The sequence below is a fragment of the Ovis canadensis genome, chromosome 24 (genome assembly GCF_042477335.2).
Source record: "Ovis canadensis isolate MfBH-ARS-UI-01 breed Bighorn chromosome 24, ARS-UI_OviCan_v2, whole genome shotgun sequence".
NCBI lineage: Eukaryota > Metazoa > Chordata > Mammalia > Artiodactyla > Bovidae > Ovis > Ovis canadensis.
Window position 1 is genome coordinate 18,229,791 of NC_091268.1, and position 25,864 is coordinate 18,255,654.

Consider the following 25,864-nt stretch of genomic DNA (forward strand, 5'->3'; position numbering starts at 1 on the left):
TTTTATTGATATTTTTTATAACCCTGGGATGGCTCCTCCCCGCTTGTGCTGTTCCCTCATTGTCTCTTGTAAACTAGCCAGCTTATGGTTTTTGTCGTTCAGTCGTGTCTGACTCTTTGCAACCCCAGGAACTGCAGCACGCCAGGCCTCCCTGTCCTTCACTGTCTCCCGAAGTTTGCTCATACTCATGTCCACTGAGTTGATGATGTCATCCAACCAGCTCGTCCTCTATTGTCCTCTTCTCCTCCTGCCCTCAATCTTTCCTAGCATCAGGATCTTTTCCAATGAGGGGGCTCTTTGCATCAGGTGGCTAAAGTATTGGAACTTCAGCTTCAGCATCAGTCCTTCTGATGAATATTCAGGGTTGATTTCCTTTAGGATTGATTGGTTTGATCTCCTTGCAGTCCAAGGGACTCTGAAGAATATTCTCCAGCACCACAACTGGAAAGCATCAGTTCTTCAGCGCTCAGCCTTCTTTATGGTCCAGCTCTCACATTCATACATGACTACTGGAAAACCCATTAGCTTTGACTTAAATGGACTTCTGTTGGCCAAGTAATATTTCTGCTTTTTAATACGCTGTCTAGGTTTGTCATGGCTTTCCTTCCAGGGAGCAAGCGTCTTTTAATTTCATGGCTGCAGTCACCTCACTGTGATTTTGGATTCCAAGAAAATAAAACCTGTCACTGGTTCCATTGTTCCCCATCTATTTGCCATGAAGTGATGGGAATGGATGCCCTGATCTTATTCTTTTGAGTATTGAAGTCTAAGCCAGCTTTTTCACTCTCCACTTTCACTTTCATCAAGAGGCTTTTTAGTTCTTCACTTTCTGTCATAAGGGTGGTGTCATCTGCATATCTGAGGTTATTGGTATTTCTCCCAGCAATCTTGATTCCAGCTTGTGCTTCATCCAGCCTGGCATTTCACATGGTGTACTCTGCATGTAAATTAAATAAGCAGGGTGACAGTATACAGCCTTGATGTACTCCTTTCCCAATTTGGAACCAGTCTGTTGTTCTATGTCCAGTTTTAACTGTTGCTTCTTGACCTGCATTCAGATTTCTCAGGAGGCAGGTCAGGTGGTCTGGTATTCCCATCTCTCTAAGAATTTTCCAGTTTGTTGTGATCCACCTAGTCAAAGGCCTTGGCTAGTCAATAAAGCAGAAGTAGATGTTTTTCTGGAACTCTCTTGCTTTTTTGATTATCCATCGATGTTAGCAATTTGATCTCTGGTTCCTCTGCCTTTTCTAAATCCAGCTTGTACATCTGGAAGTTCTCTCTTGGTTCACGTACTGTTTGAAGCCTGACATGAAGGATTTTGAGCGTGACCTTGCTGGCATGTCAGATGAGTGCAGTTGTGTGGTAGTTTGAGCATTCTTTGGTGTTGCCCTTCTTTGGTATCAAAATGAAAACTGACCTTTTCCATTCCTGTTGCCACTGCTGAGTTTTCCAAATTTGCTGGCATGTTGAGTGCAGCACTTTCACAGTATCATCTTTTAGAATTTGAAGTAGCTTAGCTGGAATCCCATCACCTTTGCTAGCTTTGTTTGTAGTAATGCTTCCTAAGGCTCACTTGACTTCACACTCTAGGATATCTGGTTCTAGGTGAGTGACCAATGCCGTCTTGGTTATCCGGATCATTAAGACCTTTTTTTGTACAATTTTTTGTATTCTTGCCACCTCTTCTTAGTATATTCTGCTTCTATTGGGTCTTTACGTTTCTGTCCTTTATTAAGCCCATCTTTGTATGAAATGTTCCCTTGGTGTCTCTAATTTTCTTGAAGAGATCTCTAGTCTTTCCCATTCTGTTGTTTTCCTCTATTATTATTATTATTTTGTATTGTTTACTTAAGGCTTTCTTCTCTTTCCTTGCTATTCTTTGGAACTCTGCATTCAGATGGGTATATCTTTCCTTTTCTCCTTTGCTTTTTGTTTTTATTCTTTTCTCAGCTATTTGTAAGGCCTCCTCAGACAACCATTTTGCCTTTCTTTCTCTTGGGGACTGTTTGATCATGGCCTCCTGTACAGTGTCACTAACCTCTGTCCATAGTTCTTTAGGCACTCTGTCAGATCTAACCCCTTGAATCTATTTGTCACTTTACCATATAATCATAAATTTGATTTAGGTCATACCTGAATGACCTAGTGGTTTTTAGTACTTACTTTAAGTCTGAATTTTGCAGTAAGGACTTCATGATCTGAGCCACTGTCAGCTCCAGGTCTTATTTTTGCTGACTGTATAGAGCTTCTCCATCTTTGGCTGCAAAGATTATAATCAGTCTGATTTAGGTACTGACTATCTGGTGCTGTCAGTGTGTAGTGTCGTCGTCTGTGGTTTAGCCTCTGTCTTTGTCCCTTGCCTTTCACCACACCCTCTACTTTCTTGAGAGCACCTTTGAGCTTGAACTAATTCCCTGTCTGTTGCAAATGAAATCAGTTCCTTTGGAGGAAATTAGGAGTCAGTGCTTTCTGGCCTATTTCTACCCCAGGCAAAAATGTCTAAGCCAGGGCTGTAGAGCTGTGGGTAGAACAGTGGTAAGCTGGGAGAGGGAAGGCAGCAGCCCGGGGTCCACTCAGCTCACCTCTGAGTTAGGGGCTGGGCAGAATACGGGAGTCCCGCCCTCCCTTGATCACACTCAGATGGTGAGTGTGTGTGTGTGTGTCCCGCCCTCCCTTGATCACACTCAGATGGGGTGTGTGTGTGTGCGTTCCCCACCCTCCCTTGATCACACTCAGATGGTGTGTGTGTGTGTCCCGCCCTCCCTTGATCACACTCAGATGGGGTGTGTGTGTCCCCTGCCCTCCCTTGATCACACTCAGGTGTGTGTGTGTGTGTGTGTGTGTGTGTGTGTGTTAGTTGCTCAGTCGTGTCTGACTCTTTGCGACCCAATGGACTGTAGACTGCCAGGCTCCTCTGTCCATGGAATTTTCCAGGCAAGGGTACTGGAGTGGGTTGTCATTTCCTTCTCCAGGGGGTCTTCCTGACCCAGGGATCGAACCTGGGTCTCCTACATTGCGAGCAAATGCTGTACCATCTGAGCTACCAGGGAAGCAGGCAGCTGGGCTTTTCAGATTGCCTTTGCTCTCTTGGTAATGTGCATTTAAGGCTCCTGTATTCCTGTGCCTGTCTCTCAGACTTGGGGACAGTAATTTGCCCTGTGTCTTCCTCTTTATGGATCCAAGAAAAGTTGTTGATTTTCAGTCAGTTCAGCTTTTTACTACTTGTCAGGACAGAGTGGTGACGTCCAACCTCCTTACATGCGGAACTAGAAACCAGAAGTCCTGTTGCTGGTAGATAAGAAAGTAGTTGACCCTTGTCAGTTAATCTTATATTTCCAACCTTGTCATAGTAATTTATTAGTTCGAGGAGGTTTTTTTTAATTGTTGTTAATTCTTTGGTATTTTCTACATAGATAATTCATGTCATGTTATTTTATTTCTTCCTTTTTGATTTGTGTAACTTTTATCTCCTTTTCTTGTTGTGTTACCTAGGACTTCCAGTATGATGATGCATGGGAGTGGTAAAAATAGACATTCTTACCTTCTTCCTGATCTTAGTGAGAAAGCATTTAATTTCTCCCATTAAGTATACTGTTAGCTGTATGGTTTTTCATTGTGATAAAATTTATGTAATATAAAATTTACAATTTTAACCATTTTTAAGTGTACGGTTCAGTGACATTAAATGCTTTCACGTTGTTGTACAACCATCACCACTACCCACACAGTATCCATTTTCAGAACTTTCTTATCATTCTGTTCTTCTGGGTACCTTGGAGTGAAGTTGCTGGATCATAGTAATTCTGTGTAATTTTTTTGAAGAATCTCAATACTGTCTTCTGCTCTGGCTGTACCATTTTGCATTCCTGTCCGTGGTGCATAAGGATTCCAGTTTCTCCACATGCTTATAAAGCTTATAGTTTTTAAATATAGTAGCCATTCTAATGGGAAGATAGTGATAGTTCGTCACAGTCTTGATTTGCAGTTCTCTCATCATTTTCCATGTGTTTATTGATCATTTGCTTACCTTTGGAGAAATGTCTATTCAAGTCCTTTGCCCGTTACAAAAAGTTTTTCTCTTTTCCCATTTAAAAAATTTGGTTGTTTGATTTTTGTTGTTGAGTTGTAGGGGTTCTCTATATATTCTGAATACCAGACTCTAATGGGATAAATGATTTCCAGGTGTTTTCTCCCCTTTTGTGGTTGTCTTTTCACTTTTGTGATAGGTCCTTTGCACAAAAGTTTCTAATTTTAATGAAATCCAATTTAGCTGTATTTTGTTTTGTGGGTGATTTTGGTGTCATATCCAAGAAATCCCTGCCAGTCCCAACGTTGCGCACTTTGTGCGCCTGTCTTTATGCTAGTATCACGCTGTTTTGATTACTGTAGCTTTGGACAAAGTTTTGAAGTCACGGAGTGTGAGACCTCCAACTGTGTCCTTTTTCAAGGTGGTTTTGAATACTTCGGTGGGGGGGGGGGAGTTCCTTTGATATTCCATATGGAAAACGATAAGATAGGATTTTCTATTTCTGTGGAAAAAAAGTCACTGAGATTTTGATAGGGATTGCATAAATAGGTAGATCACTTTGGGTAATGCAGGCCTGGCGTGCTGCGATTCATGGTGTCACAAGGAGTTGGGCACGACTGAGCGACTGAACTGAGCTGAACGTCTGATTAAAGCTTCCAGCCCGTGAGGTACGGCGTCTTTCTGTGTCTTCGTGTGTTCTTTTTCAATTCCTTTCAGCAATGATGCTTACTTTTCAGTGTGTTAAGTCTTTCACTTTCTTGGTTAAGTTTATTCCCAAGTATTTTAAATCTTTTGATGCTATTTTAGTGGAATTGTTTTCCTAATTTCCTTTCAGGATTGTTCATTGTTCAGTTCAGTCGCTCAGTCGTGTCCAACTCTTTGCGACTCCATGAATCGCAGCACGCCAGGCCTCCCTGTCCATCACCAACTCCTGGAGTTCACTCAGACTCACGTCCATTGAGTCAGTGATGCCATCCAGCCATCTCATCCTCTATCGTCCCCTTTTCCTGCCCCCAATCCCTCCCAGCATCAGAGTCTTTTCCAGTGAGTCAACTCTTCGCATGAGGTGGCCAAAGTACTTGAGTTTCAGCTTCAGCATCATTCCCTCCAAAGAAATCCCAGGGCTGATCTCCCTCAGAATGGACTGGTTGGATCCCCTTGCAGTCCAAGGGACTCTCAAGAGTCTTCTCCAACACCACAGTTCAAAAGCATCAATTCTTCCGTGCTCAGCTTTCTTCACAGTCCAACTCTCACATCTGTACATGACCACAGGAAAAACCATAGCCTCGATTAGATGGACCTTAGTCAGCAAAGTAATGTCTCTGCTTTTAAATATGCCATCTAGGTTGGTCATTTTAATTTCATGGCTGCAGTCACCACCTGCAGTGATTTTGGAGCTCCCAAAAATGAAGTCTGACACGGTTTCCACTGTTTCCCCATCTATTTCCCATGAAGTGATGGGACCAGATGCCATGATCTTTGTTTTCTGAATGTTGAGCTTTAAGCCAACTTTTTCACTCTCCACTTTCACTTTCATCAAGGAACTTTTTAGTTCCTCTTCACTTTCTGCCATAACAGTGGTGTCCTCTGCATATCTGAGGTTATTGATATTTCTCCCGGCAATCTTGATTCCAGCTTGTGCTTCCTCCAGCCCAGCGTTTCTCATGATGTACTCTGCATATAAGTTAAATAAGCAGGGTGACAATATACAGCCTTGACATACTCCTTTTCCTATTTGGAACCAGTCTGTTGTTCCATGTCCAGTTCTAACTGTTGCTTCCTGACCTGCATATAGGTTTCTCAAGAGGCAGGTGGTCTGATATTCCCATCTCTTTCAGAATTCTCCACAGTTTGTTGTGATCCACGCAGTCAAAGGCTTTGGCATAGTCAATAAAGCAGAAATAGATGTTTTTCTGGAACTCTCTTGCTTTTTCGATGATCCACCGGATGTTGGCAGTTTGATCTCTGGTTCCTCTGCCTTTTCATTGTTAGTGTGTAGAAATACAACTGGACTCTCCTTTTCTTTGTTTATTGATGCTGTACTCTTATTATTTCCTTTCTCCTGCTAGCTTTGGTTTAGTTGCTCTTATTTCCTTAAGGTACAAGTTAGACTACTGCTTTGATACTTTTCTTCTTTTTTAATGGAAACATATATAGCTCTGAAGTTCCCTCTTAGCCCTGCTCTTGCTGCATCCCAAAGTTCTGGTGTGTGTGTCTTCATTGGTCTCAGTGTGCTTTCTAATTTTTCTTGTGATTTCCTTTTTGACCTATTGGTTGTATGAGAGCATGTTGTTTAACTTCCACATATTTGTGGATTTTCCAGTTTTCTTTATCCATTCACCCTTCAGTGGACACCTAGGTTGCTTCCACGTCCTGACTGCTGTGAACACTGGGGTGCCTGTCTTTTTGAATTGTGTTTTGTCAGTGTGTATGCCCAGTAGTAGGATTGCTGGGCCATAGGATAGTTTAAGTCATCTTCCTGCTGTTCTCCACAGTGGCTGTATCAGTTTACATTCCCACCAACCACGGCCTCTCTGTCATTTACTGTTTGAAGACTTTTTCGATAATGACCTTTTTGACTGGTGTGAGATGATACCTCTTGTAGTTTTGATTTGCATTTCTTTAATAATGCCTGACTGATGTTGAGCATCTTTTCATGTGTTGATTGGCCTTTAGTTGATTTTTTGTAGTGATACATTTTTGTGTACATTTTTGTAGTGAGCATATGGGAAAGGAGTACATCCAGGCTGTATATTGTCACCCTGCTTATTTAACTTATATGCAGTGTTCATCATGTGAAATACCAGGCTGGATGAAGCAGAAGCTTCATTTCTGGGAGAAATATCAGTAACCTCAGATAGGCAGATAACACCACCCTTATGGCAGAAAATGAAGAACTAAAGAGCCTCCTTGTCCTTTTTCTGGGATTCCAACTCATGTACATTGGATGGCTTGTCAGTGTCTGATGCCTTTTTTTCCTCTATGGCCTTTATTTGAACAGTTTGCAGTTGCTGTTTTTGAGTTGTCTGATCTTTTTCAGTGTTGATCTGATGTGCATCCCAGATTGTGTGCTTTGCATTTCAGACACTATCATCGTCTCTAGAAGTTCCCTTTAGGCCTTTCTGTAGCTTCTGTTTCTCACTTATGGGCACATCCCCTCTCTTTCCTGAGCATACGGAGCGTGTCCTTGTCTGATAATGCCTTTGTATCTGTCACTTCCAGGTCAGCTGTTGTTGATTGCTTTTTCCTGTGGTCCTGAGTCATGTTTTCTTCTTTTTCACATGCCTGGTCTATCCGCCCTTCATTGCCTGCTTGTGTTAGTGGAGCGTTACTACCCTCCTTGCCAGCTAGCCTGATGCCAGCCTTTGTCATTGGAGGGGCTGAAGGAGAAAGGGCCTGTGTCCTGGTGCTTTGCGCTTTGCTCATTCCTGTTCTGTGACATCGGCTGAGCCCTAGAGAGCTTCTGTGGCACCTTCTCAGGCAGTGTCCTAGCGACCAACTCAGCAGCACTTGCCTGAGTGCCAGTGATGAGGCTCTTCATATATTTGAAAGGGAACAGGCACTGCCAGGCATGTTCCGTGGGTACCTGAGTTGGTCTCCTGGCAGCTTTCTGGTGAGTTCACCAGCTCTTCCACCCTGGGGCTGTGCAGAACTCTGCCGACAGTTTCCAGGCTGATTGTGTTGGCAGCGTCTCAGATGGTTCTCAGCCTGGTGAGCTTCGCCATCCCGTAAACTGCTGTCTCCCAGCTCTGAATCCTCTCTGCACCCTTTTGGTTCATTTTAGTCAGTTCCTATGAATAGTTAATAGCTCTTTATGCTAAACTCTCCTTGTTTAGAATACCTTGTGGTTTCTGTCCCCTGACCAATAGGCCTGCCCATTTCCTTTTTGGATGCTGGACGTTATGTATTTATGTTGTTTTGTCGCATTCCTTCAAAGAGTATTTATCTTGGTCTGGCACGCAGTTAAGTTCCTTGTCATCAGTTGACCCTTTAGAGAAGTGCTCCTGAGCTGTGTTAGGGTGATCCAGAGCTGCCTTTGGTGTACAGATAATTTAGCCTCATTACTAAGGGGGAAGCCCTTCTGGGGATGCCAGGCAGTACTGTGTGAATGCGGGAGCCGTTCCCTGGTGGCTTGTGGGGGCACAGTTTATTCCTGTTTCTGTGTGAGCTCCGGAGGTGGTTCTGTCCGCTCCTTTCCAGGGATTCTTGTTCCAGCCTCCTCAGTTTTTCTCACACAGGTGCAAACTTGTCTTTAGGTGAAGACTTGAGGGGGTGCCCTGTAGATCCTGGAGCTCTGTTTTCTTTACAGTCCCTGCTCCCCACTATTCTGTTCCACACATTCTAGCCGCTTGGGCCTCCCTGACCTCCCCGTGTCTCCTGCACGCACAGGACAGCTGGGTCTGTTTCCCTTCCCTGCACTGTAGCCTGGAACCCACGTCGGCTGTGGCTGGTCACGGAGCCTCGAGCTCCCTGGAGGTCCAGTGGGGAAGACGTGACACCGTCACTGCCATGGGCCTGGGCTCGCTCCCTGCTCAAAGGAGCTGAGATCCCTCGAGCTGCATGGGTGCCCGGCGCGGGCCCTCCCACCCCGCACCACTGGGCCCGGGGTCTTGGTCTCCCTCCCCTCTCAGGTCCTTGTCTCGCGCTCATGCGTTGGCTGAGGACACATCACACTGCCTCTTGCCTGGTCTCCTGATTGTTTAGGGGCCCCTCTTACTCTGTCTTGAAAAAGTGAGTAAAGCACACACATGAAACAGCCTGTCAGGAGCTTGATGAAACTTCAGGACAGCTGGGTGTCCTATCGCTCAGCTGACATTATTAACGCTCCCCTTTTCCTTCTTTTTAAACTAGTCACGTGTGAATGGGACCAGCGAGATGGCACAGGGAGTGACATGGTGGCAGCTTGCTTTGTTCCTGCAGCAGATTTGCATTTTAGAAGCTTCCTGTGCCGTGTCATTTGTGGGCTGAGGCTCCTGCGAAGATCAGCGTCTCCTCATAGGAGCCCAAGTGAGGAAACAACCGGTTATCAAGGCATTTGCACAGGCTGCCTCTGCGGCCTGCTACGACTTCAGCAGTCTTTGGGCACTGGGGACCCAGACCGACAAGGCCACCCACCTCAGGCCACTCTGGCTTTGGCCGGAATGAGCCGGACTGGACTCATTCCTGGTCTCCTGAGGTCATCGCTGCTCCTGCCTGAGACCCTGTCCCTTGACCCGCGACTGTGCTTTTATGCAGGCCCTGGGGGAAAGCGTCTGGAAAGCCAGCCTCACAGGTAAGTGGACGTGTTTTCTATGTTGGTATAGACATGGGGTGAGATCAGTGCCACTGCCCAGAGCCCTGCAGTTCCCAAGGAGGCGGACATCTCTGCCAGGCTGAGGAGCCTGGCCCAGTGCAGAAGCTTCCTTTACTCAGTCGTCTGGGAGGACCACGTTGGGTTCCTCTTGGGTGAGATGCTCACACTTAAATGGGCTGAAGAGGCTGCAGCAGCTACAGCCCTGGTTCTGTCCAGCAGGCCGCTGACTGGCCTTCATCTCGTCACTCAGCCAGGCTGTGCTGAGGTGCTGCTGCGTCGGCCCCAGGGGATGAGGCTGAGTGTACAGCGGTTGTTGGCTGTGACCGTGGGCAGGAGAGAGTGAGCAGGGAGACAGTGATGGGATGAAGCCTTCTGCTGAGTGGGGTGCCGCAGTGGGTGGCGTCTGGGCAGAGGCTCGAGTCAAGGAAGGGGCGAGCCCTGTGGTCTGAGGGAAGGAGCAGTGCAGAGGCCCTGACGCAGGAGCCGCGGGACACCTGTGTGGAGACCGTCAGTGTGAAACACTCTAGTGTCTGTAGAGAAGCCCCAGGCTGGTCCCGGGAGAAGCACAGCAGGTACTTGGAGTTTTCAGAAAATAGCATCGCCACCTGCCCCTGAGTTGCCAGAGAGGAAAGAGGCTTGGAGCTGGCCGCCTGCAGGCCCCAAGGCCCCTTCTCTAGGAGCGAGGTGGTGAACCTCAGCTCAGGACAGGTGCTGCCGTTCTCTGAGGGGTGCAGGACAGCCTGTAGAGCACGCCCTGCGCCATCTTCACCTTTAGGACTGGGGTGATGAGAACAAATACTCTAGGTTTCAAACAGGATACAGAGATCTTCAGTCCCAAAGACGTGGTTGGGCAGAGAGGATGGTCTGTTTCCTTCTGATCTTCTCTCATTGGCTTGCATTCTCTTGCTTTTTACCTCAGAGATGTCCACGCACAGCCTGCTAGTCAGACCAGCTTGCCTAGTTACCCACCAGAGCCTCCAGCTCTCTACTTCAGTGACGCATTCCAGGTAGCAAACAGACTGCTTCTGGCTATGGAGTTGCTCACAGAAGACCGGTCCTGCCGAGGACTCAAGGCACCTGCTCAAAGGACTGGAGCGCCACCCTGGGACCCGCAACACAGAGGGGAGCTTGAAGAGGTGAGTCTGCCTCCTACACCAGCCTCTCTGTTGGGGGCTGGGCAGGGGCAGCTGCCCAGAGGCAGAGAACCCAGCAAAGCTCCAGGTAATCTTGTGGGGTTGGGGAGACTGAGCTCTGGGGGCTTGGGAGCTGTGGAGGCAGTGGGATCTGAGGGCAGAGATCCCTGAGAGGGAGCAGGCCAGAGAGGCAGAAGGTGCGTATGGAGCAGAGCTGGGTCTTTGGCAGTTTCATGGTGCCAGGAAGAGTTGAGAGCCTGCCAGGAGGAACAGCCCTAAAAATGCCAGTCTCTCTGCTCAGACTTTGAGTGGCCGGCCCTCTCCGCTGCCCCCTGGAGGGAGACACTGTCCCGGCCTCCCCGGTCTGTCATGTCACACACAGCGCCTGACTCTGCGTCTAGTCGTTACATACCCTGATAAATGGGACAGAAAGGAAAGAGTGAGAGACCCATGGAAGATTAAGATGCTGGAGTTGGCAGACATAGAGTTTAAAATAACTGATTAACATTGAAGCAGGTAAAATGGAGAGATTCACAGAGAATTAGAATTCATAAAAGATTGAAAATTCTAAAAGAGAAGAGTACAGTAGCAAATTTAAAATTCAGTTAGGTGGATTTAAAAGTAGATGAGAGAGAGCTGAAGAAAGGACTGGTGAACTGGAAGATAAATCAGTAGAAAATCTCTCTAGACCCTGCCATGACTGGCCGCTACTACCCACACTGTCCTGGACTCTGAACCCTTCTGGAGACCCGTTGGATGGGGGAGAGCCTGCTGAGGAGGCATTCTGTGCTTGGGAGAGACTGAGGGGGCTTGGACATTCAGGGGACGCTCTTCACTCTGCCTTGTTGGAAATGGTACCAGCTCACTGGGCAGCTGGTCAGTGGAGCTCTGTGACTCTCGTTAAATCTCTCAGGGCCTCAGGCGTTGGAACCTGAACCTGTTTGTTCGTGGGCTCAGGCTAAAGGTATGCCAGTCTTCATAGCACACACCCTGGAAAATGCCTCTGGTGGGATGAGGAGCCAGGGGAGGCTTGTCTGTGACGTGCAGAAGGTGCGCACGTTGGCCCCCAGGCCGGTGGGCCGCGGAGCCCAGGTGTGGCCTGTGGCAGTGGCACAGTGGGCACTGGCGTAGCTGGGTGAGGGGGCAGGGTCGGGGCTGTGCTGAGCGTGACTCTGAAACTGTTGTGGATGATAGCAATTCATGCACATGCTGTTCTGAGAAACTTTCCGTCCTGGGTTAATGGTTTCCTTATAATGAACAGAAATAAATTCACGAGGGATGGTGAGCTAAGGTGGGGTCATGGGCCAAGGCCAGTGGCTGAGCTGAGTGATGACTGCTGAGCTACACCGATTCTGTTGGACCCCGATTAGAGCAGTGTCCCAGCAGAGACATTGACTGTCTCGGGTAAAAGTCGGAAGCCCCTTCATCCTCAGAGTGCTGTCTTGGAGCCGGTGAGCACCTCTCTTGAGAGGAGAGAAGGGATCCACGTCAGACCTGGCTGAGGGCGGGCACAACAGCCACTGGCTCCTGGGAGCTTCTGATGAGTTCAGGCCGAGCATCCAGAAGCCGCCTGGACGCCCTGCAGTGTCCCTTGTGCTTCAGGACAGGAGGCCTTGCCAGGTTCTCTCGGGGGGGTCCGTGAGGACGGGACGTTCTCTCATGTGGGAGGTGGGGGGCAGGCGAGCACAGGGCCTCTGCCCTTCAGGCATCTTTCGGGGATGAGACAGACGAGGTCCCTGCTCCTGTGCATCTTATGTTCTATTAATAGTAGAGGCTGGCCTTCAGTGAGTATAAGCAGGTAAGAGCAAACACACTAAAACAAAGAAAACCAGTGATAAGGGTCACGGAAAAGGTGACACTGGGACCATGCTGGTGGCAGGGTCAGGTCCGGGGAGGGCGACCTTCCTGAGGTGGCACCGTGAGCGGAACCTGGGCGGCCCTGGGGGCAGAGTGGGGCCCTGAGCTTGCATCACCCAGCCCCTGGTAGGTGCCTGCTTTCCCCTAAAGGACAGGAGGAACCCATGACAGAGTCTAAGTAGGGGAATAGGGTGATCTGATTCACAAGATGTGGGGGTGCTGTGTGGAGACTGGACTGTGGGGAGTTTCTGGGAGCGAGACCAGTGGGCGGGTTTGCTTGTGTTCCGGGAAGGGCAGGCACAGGCGCTGCAGAACCAGAGTGGGTGGAGCTGAGGGAAAGCAGGGACCCAGGTGAGCCTGAGGCGTCTGGCGTCTGGGCAGGCGAGGGCCATCGTGGGAGGGGGCACCCCCATTGTGTGTGTTAGAGGGTCCCAGACTCTGAGAGTACCCCTAGTTAAGGTCAGTAAATATTTTAAGGGACCCACAGGCCAAAGAAGTAACAGTTTCATTTTTAAATAGTTAAGTCCAAACAGTTTAAGTACAGTATTTATATCTTAACAACTTATAATAGATATTTGGAAAATAATGTAAACATAAATTTTTTTCATTGCATTTTTAAGTAACCGTAATTACTTAGGAGTGGAACGTTTGCCTGTCAGGCTCTTCTGGAATTTTGGAATCAAACTGAACATGGTTACCCTTGTTGCCTTTTCCGTATTGACTTACACAGTAATTGCCTTTTCAGTAACTGCCAGAAACCTAGCTTTGCAGACATGAAACCACACAAAGCAATGTCTCAAGATGTCATATTGAAACGCTGGAGTGTTGGGAGACGGTTAGTGTCACCGTTTTCCCCCAAAGTAAAATGCATCCTGCAGGTTCACTGCGGGTGCCTCCGTGCCCTGCTGCTCCGTGCGCTTCTTGCCCCTGGGCCTGTGGACCTTCGTCTCCTGGGCCACATGCTGGTGTGCAAGTCACACCCCTCCACCCCCAAGTTCTTGGGGGTGCTCACTGGGTGGTTTTTTTTTTTGCCTGCGTGTCTTAGCATGCAAGGATCAGACCAGGACCCTCTATGTGGGGAGCGTGGAGTCTTAGCCACTACACCACCAGGGAAGTGGTGGTCTAGGATAGGATGAAGTTTTGAGATGTGAGATGGTGTTTTTGTTCTATCTATCGATCCTTAAGACAAACTTAAGAGGAAAGCAGTGATGGATTTATCCCCATTTTATTTAGAGTTGAAGATATTGAAGTTCAAAGTGGTTGAAGGTGCAGTGGGTGAGCCTGGACTGGGCCCCACACCCCTGACTCTTGGCTGGGCTCTTCCTGGGCTGAGCTGCCTGCCTCTCTTGTGGGCCTAACTGAGGGCCACTGGTGTGGCAGCGGAGTTGGGCACTTGGTGCAAGTGAGGCCATAGTTGGGACCTTTTTTCTGGCAGGTTGGTGAGGGAGGGCAGCTCCTTGGCACGTAAGGGGCAGTGTTTGGTTGATGAGGTGCCTGTGTCCTTGAAAACTGGGGGGGTCCAGGTACCCTCTGTGTGAGCCATGGCTGCCACCTACTGGTTTATTCCCATGCTCCCCTCAAAGATCTGCACCTGTGTGTCCAGGGAAGAAATCATGGAAGGAAGGCACCTGTTCTGGATGCATTGATGGTCTTGGTTAGTGGTTAGAATCTTGATTTTGATCCTCTTGCAGTCTTGGAGATTTTAAACAGGAGAGTCAGCCAACCTTTGCATAAGGCTACAGGGGGGCTCCTGGCAGCCTGAGGGCAAGGCCATGTGACCTGCATTGTAGATGCCGATTCAAGCTGACTAGCACTCCTGCTGATGGCCAGAGCTGTCCATCAGCATGTTCTCATTACTTCAGGGAGTTCTGGTCTTGGTTTACTTTCTGAGTTGTTTTTAATCCCCTATGTCCTCCTCCTTCATGACACTTCTGTGATTTTGACCTTGGTCCTTGAAGACCGCTCTTCTCAGGCTACTCCTGCTCCCTGAACCCCAGTCCCCTGTAGCCCTGCACACACACACCTCACACGCCCGCCACAGCAAGGCCCTTCCATTCCAGGGAGGGACCCAGGCTTCCTGCTTGCAGAGCTGTTGTTGGAGACCACAGCCTCTCCCTAATGGGGCAGAGCCCCCATTGATGGGGTGACGGGCTGAATATGCCACCCTCCCTCCAATACACCCATGTCCTAATCCCTGGAAACATCACACAGCAAAAAAGGATCTCATGATACGGAGATGGTCCCAGATTATCTGGGAGGACCCTACACTCACTCAGCTACTTCTCTGAGGGGGAAGAATTGACACAGAAGGCCACAGCCAAGGACACCAGGAGCCTCCAGAAGCTGAAGAGGGCGGAAGGGCCTCCCAGAACCTCCAGAGGGTGTGCAGCCTGTGACACTTTGATTTCAGCTCAGGGCAGTGATTTGGATCTCTGACCTCTGAAATTATTAGACAGTAAGTTTCTTACAGTTTTAAGCCATCAAGTTTGTAGTGACTTGTTGCAACGGCCACAGGAAGTGAATACAAATGGGAAGGCAAAGGATTCCAAGAAGAAATGTCTGGACCCAAGGCCTGACCCTGATCTGCTGCCTGACTGTGTTCTTGTGACCTCTCCTGTCACCTGCGCCTGGACACACAGGCTCTCCATTGCTAGCAGTTAAGGTGGGCTCTGCAGCCCCTGCCCCTTCCTGGTGCCCACCGCCCTGAAGCCCCCACAGGGAAAGCTGGAGTTGGGGAGAGGGGTTTCTGGAACAGAGCCGCCGCCATGGGCTCCATTTGCAACAGGCACAGTTGAGCTTTGTGCTGGCACCAAGGTCACCTCAGATCCTGCAGCTGGGGTGTTCCTGGGGCCCTGCCCGCGAGGGCACCTGCTCCCCATCCCTGGGAGAGCAACATGTGCAAAAGCCAGAGAGCCTTTGGCTGTGTTGAATGACTTTTTAAAATCAAGTGCAAATATCAGGTGCTTTTTACAGAAGCAAGGACCTGTGCCTCTCAAAATAAACACATGCCAGTCACCCACCTGCTGAAAAAGGCACACAGGCAGGGCTATTGTTCCGTGTCCTCCAGGTGATGCCCTGGGAAAGGGCACAGCTGCCTGAACCTTTAAAACCCCAGGTGGGATGAACATTTCTGTGCAGAGCTGCAGCAGCTCCCGCTTGTGTTTCTTAACACTTCGTGAATATTATTTAAGCAGCCAAAGGAGAAAATTGGTACTGAAGAATACCAATTCTTGGCAGAATTCTTTGTGAAAGGTTTCAGGTGAGTGTGCCCGGTGCCCCAAAGGCTGGGTGACTTGTGGTCCATAGGTGGAGGACGCCTGACCGTGAGAACCCTAGCCAGTCCCGTGGAGGGGGTGTCTGCCCTTTATGGGCAGTGAGCTGGCACTACACTGCCAGGGGCTTGCTGGGCTGGCAGCCCTCGTGGAGCTCATCTGCAGGCTGGTGAGGAATGAGGAGATCTAGGGCCCATTACGTGGTCCTTACCATCTGGCTCTCGCCCTGGTCTTTTTCTGTCCAGCTGGGCTCAGGGAGGAAAGGGTGCCCAGCGTGCCGCCCCAGCCCACACGTGGCTCTCCCTCCTGCTCCAGGATGAGGGGCACCAGGCTGACAGGGCTGCTGCTCGCCCTCGCTGGCTTGCTGCAGCTGGGCCTGTCCTTGAAGATAGCTGCCTTCAACATCCGCACCTTCGGGGAGACCAAGATGTCCAATGCTACGCTCTCCAGCTATATTGTGCGGGTAAGTCCAGATCTGTCCCTAGGGCCCTCAGGATGGGGAAGCTGGAGGTGGGCCGTCTAACAGGCCCTTGGAATCCTGGGCCGGTGGTCAGTCCTGAGGGTGACTGGCAGTGGTGGTGATGGGGGCATCAAGGTCTCAGCCCACCTGTCGGGGGACAGGCCCTTGTTATTGCTGTGGTGTTCCTGGCTGGTGTTAGGGTCCCAGGCCAGGCTGTGACAGGGAGTGTCCAGGGCGAGGGCAGCAGCTCAGCCCTGGGACCCACAGCAGGCAGGCTCGGACACATCGGTCTCCGCCTGCCTGCTCGGCAACACCGTGGCCTTGTCCCCAGATCCTGCGTCGTTACGACATCGCCCTCATCCAGGAGGTCAGAGACAGCCACCTGGTGGCCGTGGGGAAGCTCCTGGACGATCTCAACCAGTGGGTGAAGTGGAGTCCCAGGAGGCCCGGGGGGAGCCCAGCCACAGGGACACAGGTGTGGGGTAGGTCCCTGGGACTCACCCCACCACAGACTCCTGACTGGGACATTTGTCTCCTCAATCCAGGGATGACCCAAACTCCTACCACTATGTGGTCAGTGAGCCGTTGGGCCGCAACAGCTACAAGGAGCGCTACCTCTTTGTGTTCAGGTAACGCTGCAGGCCTCTGCCTCATGGGCACACAGGAGGCTGCAATGTCGCCTAGAGCCTGTGGGCCCCTCCCCTTGGGTTTGGGGGCAGGAACTGGGGCCCCCAGAGCAGGGGTCTGAGCTGGGCTGTGTCCTTCGAGGCCTGAGCCCAGGCTGACCACCCTCCGGCCTGGCCTTCTGCAGACCCAACAAGGTGTCCGTGCTGGACACCTACCAGTACGACGACGGCTGCGAGTCCTGCGGAAACGACAGCTTCAGCCGGGAGCCCGCTGTGGTCAAGTTCTCATCCCCCTCCACCAGTGAGTGCACCCGCCCCGGACGCACTGGCCTTGCGCTGCACCCCACAGCCCCTTTGGTCTTGCACTGATGCTTAGGAAGACGTCCACCCTCGGGGGGGTGTCTCAGTTGTCCTCCACCCCAGCCAACACCCGCTCTGCTGTCTCCACAGAGGTCAAGGCATTTGCCATTGTTCCCCTGCACTCGGCCCCATCAGATGCAGTGGCTGAGATTAATTCTCTCTACGACGTCTATCTGGATGTCCAGCAGAAGTGGGACTTGAATGTGAGCCCCCCCGCTCCCTGCCTTGGGCTCTGGGGGCCTCCATCATGCATCATGCCCTGGGCCAACCTGTGGCTGTCTCCTGGCAGGACGTCATGTTGATGGGCGATTTCAACGCTGACTGCAGCTACGTGACCTCCTCGCAGTGGTCATCCATCCGCCTGCGCACAAGCTCTACCTTCCAGTGGCTGATTCCTGACAGTGCCGACACGACGGCTACGTCCACAAACTGCGCCTATGACAGGTGAGCAGGGTGCCTCTGCGACTAGCTTCAGAAGTGCTTCCCAAGACCAGACACTCACCCTCCTGACTTAGGAAAGGCATTTCTTAGTTTTGGGTTGGAGCACATTTAGGGAGAATATGACACTGGCAGATAATGGAGGTTGGTCAGTGGTGTGCAGTTTGGGGCAACACTGAGCTGGGGCCCGACCAACTCCACAGTGGCATTTGAGCGTGGTTGAGGTTGTGTGACATTCAGCAGACCCAGATGAGCTGGGGGGACAGGCCAGGACCCAAGGTGCAAGTGCAGAGTGTGTCACACCCTGGGCTCGAGGGGACTCTCTCTCATGTCTGCTGCTGTAGGATCGTAGTCGCAGGGTCTCTGCTCCAGAGTTCTGTGGTTCCTGGCTCGGCTGTTCCCTTTGACTTCCAAGCTGCATACGGACTGAGCAACGAGATGGTAAGTATCTGTCCTGGACACACTGCTTTTTTTTTGTTGACTTGAGAAAACCAATGGCCCTGGGCCAGTCTTGACCCCACCTCAGGCGCACGACTGTAGGTGTCTGGGGTCCCTGCGCTCACTGCCGTGTTCCCACAGGCCCTGGCCATCAGTGACCATTACCCGGTGGAGGTGACGCTGACGTAAGTCCATTCTGGGGTCCACAACCTCTGCCCCACGCCAGGAGCTGAAGACAACAACTGACTCGTCACAGTTAAGAGCGGAGGGTGGAGCTTAAGGAACCCAGTGCCGTCCCTCCCCCTGTGCCCCCAACTCCCCTGCAACAGCTGGAATTTGAGGAGAGGGATGGAAGACAGGCTTTTCCTCACCTGACCCACTTCCATTGTTAAGTGTGGCAGCTGTGTCACCAGAGCATCCCACTTCCTCAGTCTGGGAAGGAAGTCTAAAACTAAGAAATGCCTTTTAATTTAAATAAAGCTCAAAAGGAGGTGTTGTCATTTGCACACCCAGTCATTCCCGTGTGTGTCCGTACTCCCTAGTGACTGGCTGCAGGCCGCCTTGCCCCACGGTTGTATCTGTCCCTTCGTCCACGGCCATCAGTGTCGCTCCAGGGCCTTGACAAGCAGCTGGTTCAGGCGTCCAACCATGGGTCGAGGGTCGTCAACGAGTCCCGCTGTGATCATGGCATTCTCGTAGATCTGAAAGGCAGGGCAGACCTTGTCAGTGGGAGGGGGGACAAGGCCTGGGTCCAACCCAGGGACCTCAAATGCAAAGAGAAGAAGGGAAGAGAGTTCTATTTAAAACAGGGTTCTAGAGGAAACCTCAAAGCCTCAGCCTGCTCTTCGCCCGCTCCAGCAGCCTCACCTGATCCACCAGCAGCTGGGCCAAGTCAGGCTCACTGTCTCTCAGCTGACTGAGCTTCTTGATCAGAACGTGCCTGCAACACAGAAGCCACACGTTAGCCAGAGCTGGGGTGCACACCAAGCACAAGAAACCACACGTCAGCCAGAGCTGGGGTGCACACCAAGCACAAGGGCTTGTGACCTGGAGTGACTCTTCTGAAATGCTGGGGTTACTAGAACACTGCATCAACAATAACGGTGATAAAGAATAGTTCAGTGTCAAAAAACACAAAAACTTCTATAATTGATTATAGATTATACCCAGAAAACCTGGCAAAAGTTTTGCTATTAATATAAAAACTATATATACTCCTGAGATAAAGAAAGTGGACAACGTATAAATGGTCAAATCCATACAGCAATTTTATTAGTACCTGATAAGACAGGATAACTGGGCAGCACCCAGGAAGCAAGTTTCTTCCTGTGTGATTCCTTGAACCAAGAACCAAAATAATCTCCAGACCAATCAAGGATTAAATGTAAAAACTAAAAGCAAAGTCTAATACTAGAAAACAGGAAAGAAGTGTTTGATAATCTTCAAAGGGGAAAGAAAGCCTTTTCAGACTAAATACAAAGAAGTCAGAAAGAAAAGACTCTTGGCTACATAACAATTGAAATTTTTTCTGCAGAAAATACAATAGGAAACATCAAAATTATAAGGTATAATTTTCATTTTTTGAATGGCAGAAATGGTGTGTGTTTGATAAAACTGAAGGCACTGGGGGAAGGTACCGAGGACGGCAGTATCTGTGGTGCCCCGTCTGAGATGCTGCGGTTCCCTCCCTCCCAGGGCTCTTCACAGCAGCAACATCTGCAGGGTGAGGACCCCACACTGGAGGTGTCCCACCACGAACTCCATATGGTTGAGAATTCTAAAGACTCAAGGAACATATAAACAAATTTTATTTATTTATTTTTTTTTTAAATAATATAAACAAATTTTAAAACAAATGCGTTAAAGTCTTCTGGCAATAGAAAATGAGCCCTCTGCACAGCTATCTTATAAAACCACATTTGTGCCAGAACTAGCTAAAGCCAGTGGGTGTCCAGTCAGTGCCCATCTCTGCTGGACTCGGCGCTGGGAGCCACACACCCATTACGCAGGCCTGTATCACTTATGCCTACCTGTCAACGGGGGTGGCTGTGGAGAGGCCCTTGACACTTAGCGTGGCCAGCCATTAGCCAATTCAGATCTTCCACTTAGTAATTGTGCGGCTAGTAATTTGGCTCAGAAGCTGGAAAAGGCACCTTCCCCTACTCCCTAGTAGTTTTAAGGAAATTAATGCTTAAAAAGGAGGAAAAATATGCTAAGGTGGTAAATTAAAAAATCAGACACATACTATATTAAAAAACAAAGCTCCCATAGTTTAAAGTCCAAAAGAAATACACCAAATAGGGCAGTGACTGTGGTGGTTAGAAACTTTTTCTAACATTTTTGGTAACTTAAGTGCTTCATTTAAAAGATTACTGCTGCGTACAAAGTTAGTTTCCAAATAAAAAATGCCTCCATATACAACAGCACCAGTTAGAAAATGAAATTTCAAAATACCCAAAAAAAAGACATCAAATAACTATTAAAAATGTACAAGAATGCTAAAGAAAAAAATACTCTTCTGAGAAGGCAGCACAGATCAGCAGGAGTGGAGATATTAAGCAGTTAACAGTCCTGGCAACAGATGTTTCCATGAACCTGAAGTGTATCCCTGCCCACCCCCCACATGGATCCCAGACAGGCTCCACGAACACGAAAGGCATACAGGGGAAGAAACATGTCTGAAATAGAGATCTCCTAAGACCCCAGAAAGCATCAGACATGCATACATTTGATTATATTAAAATTAATTACATAAAGAATTTCTCTTCAGAAGATACCTTCAGACAAGTGAAAAGTAAGTGAAGATATTTGCAGCTGATGAAATATACAAAGGCGGCACTGTTGAGAGAAAGCCAAGCCCAAGGCTCGCTCGCAGGACCAGGTTCTGACACTTTGCCCTCTGGAAGCCCTGGGCTTGGTCCAGCCCAGCTTAGGACACAGCCCTTCCACGCCCCAGGTGGAGGACAGGCGTTCAGAGCAACCTGCTCCCAACAGCCTCGAAACAGAAACCACCCCAGCGTTTGTCAGAACAGTTACTGTGCGGAGCAGACTTGTACCTGGAATGCGATTCAGCTGTGAACACAAACCACAGTCACCCCCCCACCACGGGGTGGGCTCACGGGCTGGCTGACCTTCACACGCCGCTCAGAAACGGAGAACTGAGCTCGTGTGTAACGATGCACAGGTACCCAAAGTCAGGACTGCAGCTCCCCCTGGCGGGGGCGGGGGTGCAGAACAATTCTAGTGGGAGGAAAACAGGAGCTTCTGGGCGCAGGCAAGGTCTAGTTTTCTTAAACATGATTGTTTACAAATATTAACCAAACTATTCATTAGCTCATGTACTTATCTATGTGTTATAAGTGAAAGAACACGGATTCATACAACTCAAAGACTACCCGGTGGGTCAGAAAGGAGCACGCACGCTCCCTGGGCATAGTGGGACACAGGCCCCAGCGGCCTCACCTGGGGTTGATCTCCAGCGTGGGCTGCAGCAGCTGTGCGCGCTCCTCCTGGGTCTTGGCCAGCTGGCGCATGCGCAGGAAGTGCCGGGCGGCTCCCATCTCCAGCACCGTGATCATAGCAGGGTGGGTATCCAGCCGGACAGTCACCTGCAGGCACAGCCAGAGGTGAGGGGAGCCCTGGCAGGGTCTTGACAGACATGAGGCTTCCTCAGGTGACAAGCCAGGGCAGTCGCATGCCTTCCTCCCTGTCTCCCCATCACCCCCTAAGGAGAGGAGGCCTGACTGCACGCTGCTTGGGAACTTTCCTTATCTACACTCCAAAGCTGCCAAATTCTAACCTATCAACTAGCCTCCAAGGTCCATCCTGCCTGGTGCTACCTGTATATCTCTGCTTCACAGGGGCTGCTGCCAAGTCCTACAGCGACCCTGTATCTCCAGACCCCGCCCCTCTCTAATTCTATCCTTCCAAGAGACAGTGCTCTCACCGGCCTTGCCCTGTGGCTCCCTCTGGCCTTTATTTCATCAAATAAACCTTCTTCCCAGCAGCCCTGCAGGCTACAGGCCTCCTGACTTATACCAGAGACTCCTGGGCCTGCTGGGCTCACAGCCTGCTGACCTAGGGAAGCACCGTGCCTGTTCTTTCATAGGAAACGGACAAGAATTCTGCCTCCCTCACAGGACACCTTCAGTGAGCCGCTGCTGCAGAGCACAGGCACGACACGTGTGCTGTGTCAAGAAGCCTTGCTCCCTGCCCAGCAGCCCAGAGGCCCCCTGCCGCCTCCCACAGGGCCCTGGTCTGCCCTCCGCTCTCGGTCATCCGGACTCCTGCCCTGCTTTGCGGCCGCACTGGACACGTCCCTCAGCCAGGGATGCCTGTTCTCTGGTGACTCTCCCGCAGCCTTGTGCTGGGCTGGTGGGTCCCTAGCTCAGTAGAGCCCACCCAGACCCCCACTAAGAGCCCAGGCAGGATGGCATGCTCTCGTAGCCTCAGCCACTACAGCCCCTTTAGGCCTGCACCAGGCAGACCAACTGGGAGCCCTCTTCTCTGCCCACCAGGCTCTCAACTGCTCACTTTCCACTCCTGGTTCCATCTGCTCTACAAAGTGGAGGCAAAGCCAAGCTTGCTCATCCCGCATCAGCAGCACCCCTGGGCACTCGTGACTACACGTGAGACAGAGGGCACACGAGTGCAGGGGTGGCAGTGACATGCCTGGTCTCCACCTCACACCATGGCTCCAACCACTGCTGGGAGAGCACCCGCCAGGCCAGCAGCCCAGAGATGGCAGGCTGGCCAGCTGTGTGGTCATGGAGGGTCACGGCGGCTGGCTGGTGGCCCATCGGAGAGCCTCACCTTCACGTCGGTGACGCGGGACCCCAGCGCGTTTCTCATCCAGGCCATCAGGTCCTCTGTCTCCTTCTCTGACAGGCGGTCTCCTGCTACAGGCAAGCACAGGGTGAGCTCGGGCTGTCTGCACAACCCTCTGCCCGTGGGCTCTCTCCACTCTGCTGGCCACCGACCGGCACAACCACAGAGCTACCAAAATGGTCTGCATCTGAAAGCAAGTGGATGAGGGACCTCACTGGTGGTCCAGTGGCTAAGACTCCACGCTCCCAATGCAGGGGGCCCGGGTTCAATCTCTGGTCAGGGAACCAGATCCCACATGCTGCAACTACAAGTTCCCTGCATGCTGCCACAAAGACTGAAGGTCTTGAGTGCCACGACTAAGCCCCGGTGCAGCCAAATAAATACTAAAAAATAAAAACAGCTGATAGATTCATACCTCAGAAAGGATGCTTTTTGGGTGCCTGAGGCCCATATGCATATTAGCTTTATCAGTCTTATGAAGACACATTGAAAAGAAAACCTCTCACACCCACTACTGCAGCAGAAGAGGCCGTGAGGCCAACAGCCAGCTCCCCAGGCCGCTCGGCCTCACCCTCCCCGAGGCCACCAGCCACACCTGAGCCCAGAGGGCAGGGAAGCGAGCTGACCTGAGGCGCCATCCTCAAACTTCTCCTCCTTGTAGTGGTCGACGACAATGTCCGTTTCCACAGAGATCAGCTTCTTCTTGTCAAACTCACGCAGGTGGAGCAAGGTCAGCTCATCAAACTGCTCATAGCAGAAGAGAACCTGTCCGGGCCGAGATGGCGTCATCAGGTGGGCAAGCCTCCGCCCGTGACGGAGCAGGGCTCCTGGATAAAGTGAGTGGTTTAGAGATAGCCCTCAGCAAGCAGGAACGCGGAGGATGTTCATAGAGAGACCCTCGTGTCACTTCCTAGAGAGGGGATCAGATGGCGGCCCCGGCCTGCCTCTGCCTGTGGACGGCTCACCGCGTGGCTCTCCTGGTCCCTGGCCCAGCCCAGCCCGTCAGTTCCCAGTGAGCACGCCCCTCCTTCAGGGCTCAGGGCTCAGGGCCCCCGCCCTCTGACCTGGCTGGAGGGGAGGGCAGGTGCAGAGGTGGGGCCCGGCTCACCCACCTCCGTGTTTTTCCGCTTCATGGCTTCGTAGTAGGGCGAGTGCTCCGCCAGGTGCCGGTTGGGGGCACACAGGTAATAGATGTTGCGGGTACCGGCCTGCATGCGGCTGGCGTAGTCCAGGAGGCTGGTCAGCTGCCCAGCAGGCAGTGCTGACGACTCGTACCGCAGCAGCTTCGCGATGTCCTCCTGCACATGCCAGAGGCTGGGTCATTGGAGTTCCGGGTCCTGGCTCTGGAAGCCGCCAGACCGAGGGGCACAGACCTCAGGGCCCTCCAGTAAGAGGACGGCTCTGGCTGGCTTGGTAACCCACCGTGTCTGCAGCTGAGGCAGCTGCTGCAGGAGCCCGGCCTGGGGTGGCACACTGGGCTGACCCGGGGTCTGGGGGACCTGGGGACTCCAGTGCAGGGCCCTGGGCACCCCCTACCAGCCATTCCAGCTGGCCCAGGACCTCGCTGCGCGGGCCTTTCTGGGTGAGCTGCGTGCACGGTCGCAGGAGTGGCTGGGCCCTGTCTGTGACAGAGCTACTCTCAGACCCAGCAGCCTCCCTCTGTCCCGAATCACAGACCCTCTCTCGCGGAGCAGGGCACGTGGGTGTGAAGTCCATGCTCCCCAGCCCTCCTCACAGCAGTGTGCAAACCGAAGTGGGTGTGTGACTCGGAGAATAGACCCTGGAAGGAGGGGTGTGTCTGTCTCTGCTTGGGTGAGACGTGTATGTGACCGCGGGTGGAGTCATCGATGAGGAAGGAGAAGCAGCAACAGGCTAGTTGCTGGTCATGTCCTGATGATAAACCCTGCCATGTCTACACTACCGCCTCATCTGACAAACCACGGTGCCCAAAGGGCACAGTCCAGACGAGGGTGACATGCCAGGGGAGTGGACAGGGATCGCGGAGCCCCCCCAGCAAGCCAGACTGAGTGCAGAGGCTCAGTTCATGCTCTGGTGCTCGTTACAGATCCTAACAAACACGAGACACCAATAAAGGGCTTAGACAAGCCTCTGGCCCCACCTGGGTGCCGCTCCCACGGACACAGAGGGCACACGTGGAGCCCAAGCAGGTGGTGCCTGAGCTGTTGGACAACCGGGGTGCTGGGGGGTGCGCAGGTTGGCAGCCTGGGCACTCAGCCCGTCCCACCCTCACTGGCCTGCAGAAGCACCCGAGACCCCAGGCAGTCAGTCACCCTCCTTCTTTTGTATTACAACTTAAAAGTGGCCCCAAAATGTTTATGGAACAATCTTACTGTTTTTAAGTAATTATGTAGTTAACTGACCCCTGGCCCATGTTGAAGGACTTTTGCCCCATCACATGAGCTGCCCTCCCCACCCGTGAACCAGGCACCTGGCCTGTCCCTGCTTCTGTGACCTCAAGTCCCCTGGGCCCTTGTGGGAGGAGACGGTGCACACCTCCACCGCTCTGGCCATAGGCAGGGGCCCTGGCGGAGCTGGGCCTGCCGGGACCACCTGTGGGGTCCAGAGGCCTGACCCCTGGGAGTGCGGCTGGCCATCCTCACGTCCCAGCAGGTGTCTGCTCTTCAGTGGTGTCATGGTCCGAGGCCACCTAGAGGAAGGCCTGAGACCCAGACCCTACCTTGACCTCCTGCTCAGCTGTGGTCACGATTCCCTCTCTCACAAACAAGCCGTAATCTTCAAAAAACTTGGCATATTTCTCAGCATCTTTTTTACTCTGGTCAATGAAGAATTTTATCAGCCTCTGCTGCAGAACGCCCTGGAGTTTTCTACAGAACAGAAAAGCACTTATTACAAGAAAGCAACTTTCACGGAATACCATCAAACAGAAGGACTTTAGCCACCTAATAATCAGAAGAGTGAAGACATCCCAGAAAGGAAGGGTGACCTGTGGTCAACTCCAGTTAAGGGGACAGGCGCCCCCTAGAGGCAGGAACCCCTAGGGCTTCCCTTGTGGCTCAGCTGGTAAAGATTTATGGACCAGGATTTTCACCATAGCACATAAAACACAATTATGAACAAGCGTGTGTTCAACAGGAGAGAACAGGTTGAAATG

At 51.2% G+C, this 25,864-nt stretch overlaps 2 protein-coding genes across 11 annotated transcripts in view; one reads left to right on the forward strand and one right to left on the reverse strand.

Moving 5' to 3' along the window:
* DNASE1 (deoxyribonuclease 1) overlaps positions 1-18,410 on the forward strand; it is a 34,092-nt gene extending 15,682 nt beyond the window's left edge. The window contains exons 2-11 of one of the 9 annotated variants that reach the window (XM_069570656.1): positions 8,879-9,299; positions 10,240-10,456; positions 15,898-16,045; positions 16,374-16,462; positions 16,588-16,671; positions 16,854-16,969; positions 17,119-17,231; positions 17,318-17,472; positions 17,811-17,907; positions 18,046-18,410. In XM_069570656.1, coding sequence (XP_069426757.1) covers positions 15,899-16,045; positions 16,374-16,462; positions 16,588-16,671; positions 16,854-16,969; positions 17,119-17,231; positions 17,318-17,472; positions 17,811-17,907; positions 18,046-18,093 — 849 coding nt within the window. In that variant the 5' untranslated portion in view covers positions 8,879-9,299; positions 10,240-10,456; position 15,898 and the 3' untranslated portion in view covers positions 18,094-18,410. Of the gene's footprint in view, positions 1-8,878; positions 9,300-10,239; positions 10,457-14,599; positions 15,570-15,827; positions 16,046-16,373; positions 16,467-16,587; positions 16,672-16,853; positions 16,970-17,118; positions 17,232-17,317; positions 17,473-17,810; positions 17,908-18,045 lie in introns of those variants that run through there. The other 8 variants (XM_069570660.1, XM_069570661.1, XM_069570657.1 and 5 more) reach the window with 8 other exon arrangements.
* The window catches only part of TRAP1 (TNF receptor associated protein 1), a 51,940-nt gene continuing 44,426 nt past the window's right edge, over positions 18,351-25,864 (reverse strand). Inside the window, exons 13-19 of one of the 2 annotated variants that reach the window (XM_069570652.1) lie at positions 25,430-25,577; positions 23,844-24,029; positions 23,358-23,496; positions 22,717-22,799; positions 21,367-21,512; positions 18,772-18,844; positions 18,351-18,605 (exon numbers count right to left, since the gene is read on the reverse strand). In XM_069570652.1, coding sequence (XP_069426753.1) covers positions 18,504-18,605; positions 18,772-18,844; positions 21,367-21,512; positions 22,717-22,799; positions 23,358-23,496; positions 23,844-24,029; positions 25,430-25,577 — 877 coding nt within the window. In that variant the 3' untranslated portion in view covers positions 18,351-18,503. Of the gene's footprint in view, positions 18,606-18,771; positions 18,845-21,366; positions 21,513-22,716; positions 22,803-23,357; positions 23,497-23,843; positions 24,030-25,429; positions 25,578-25,864 lie in introns of both variants that reach the window. The other variant, XM_069570651.1, reaches the window with a different exon arrangement.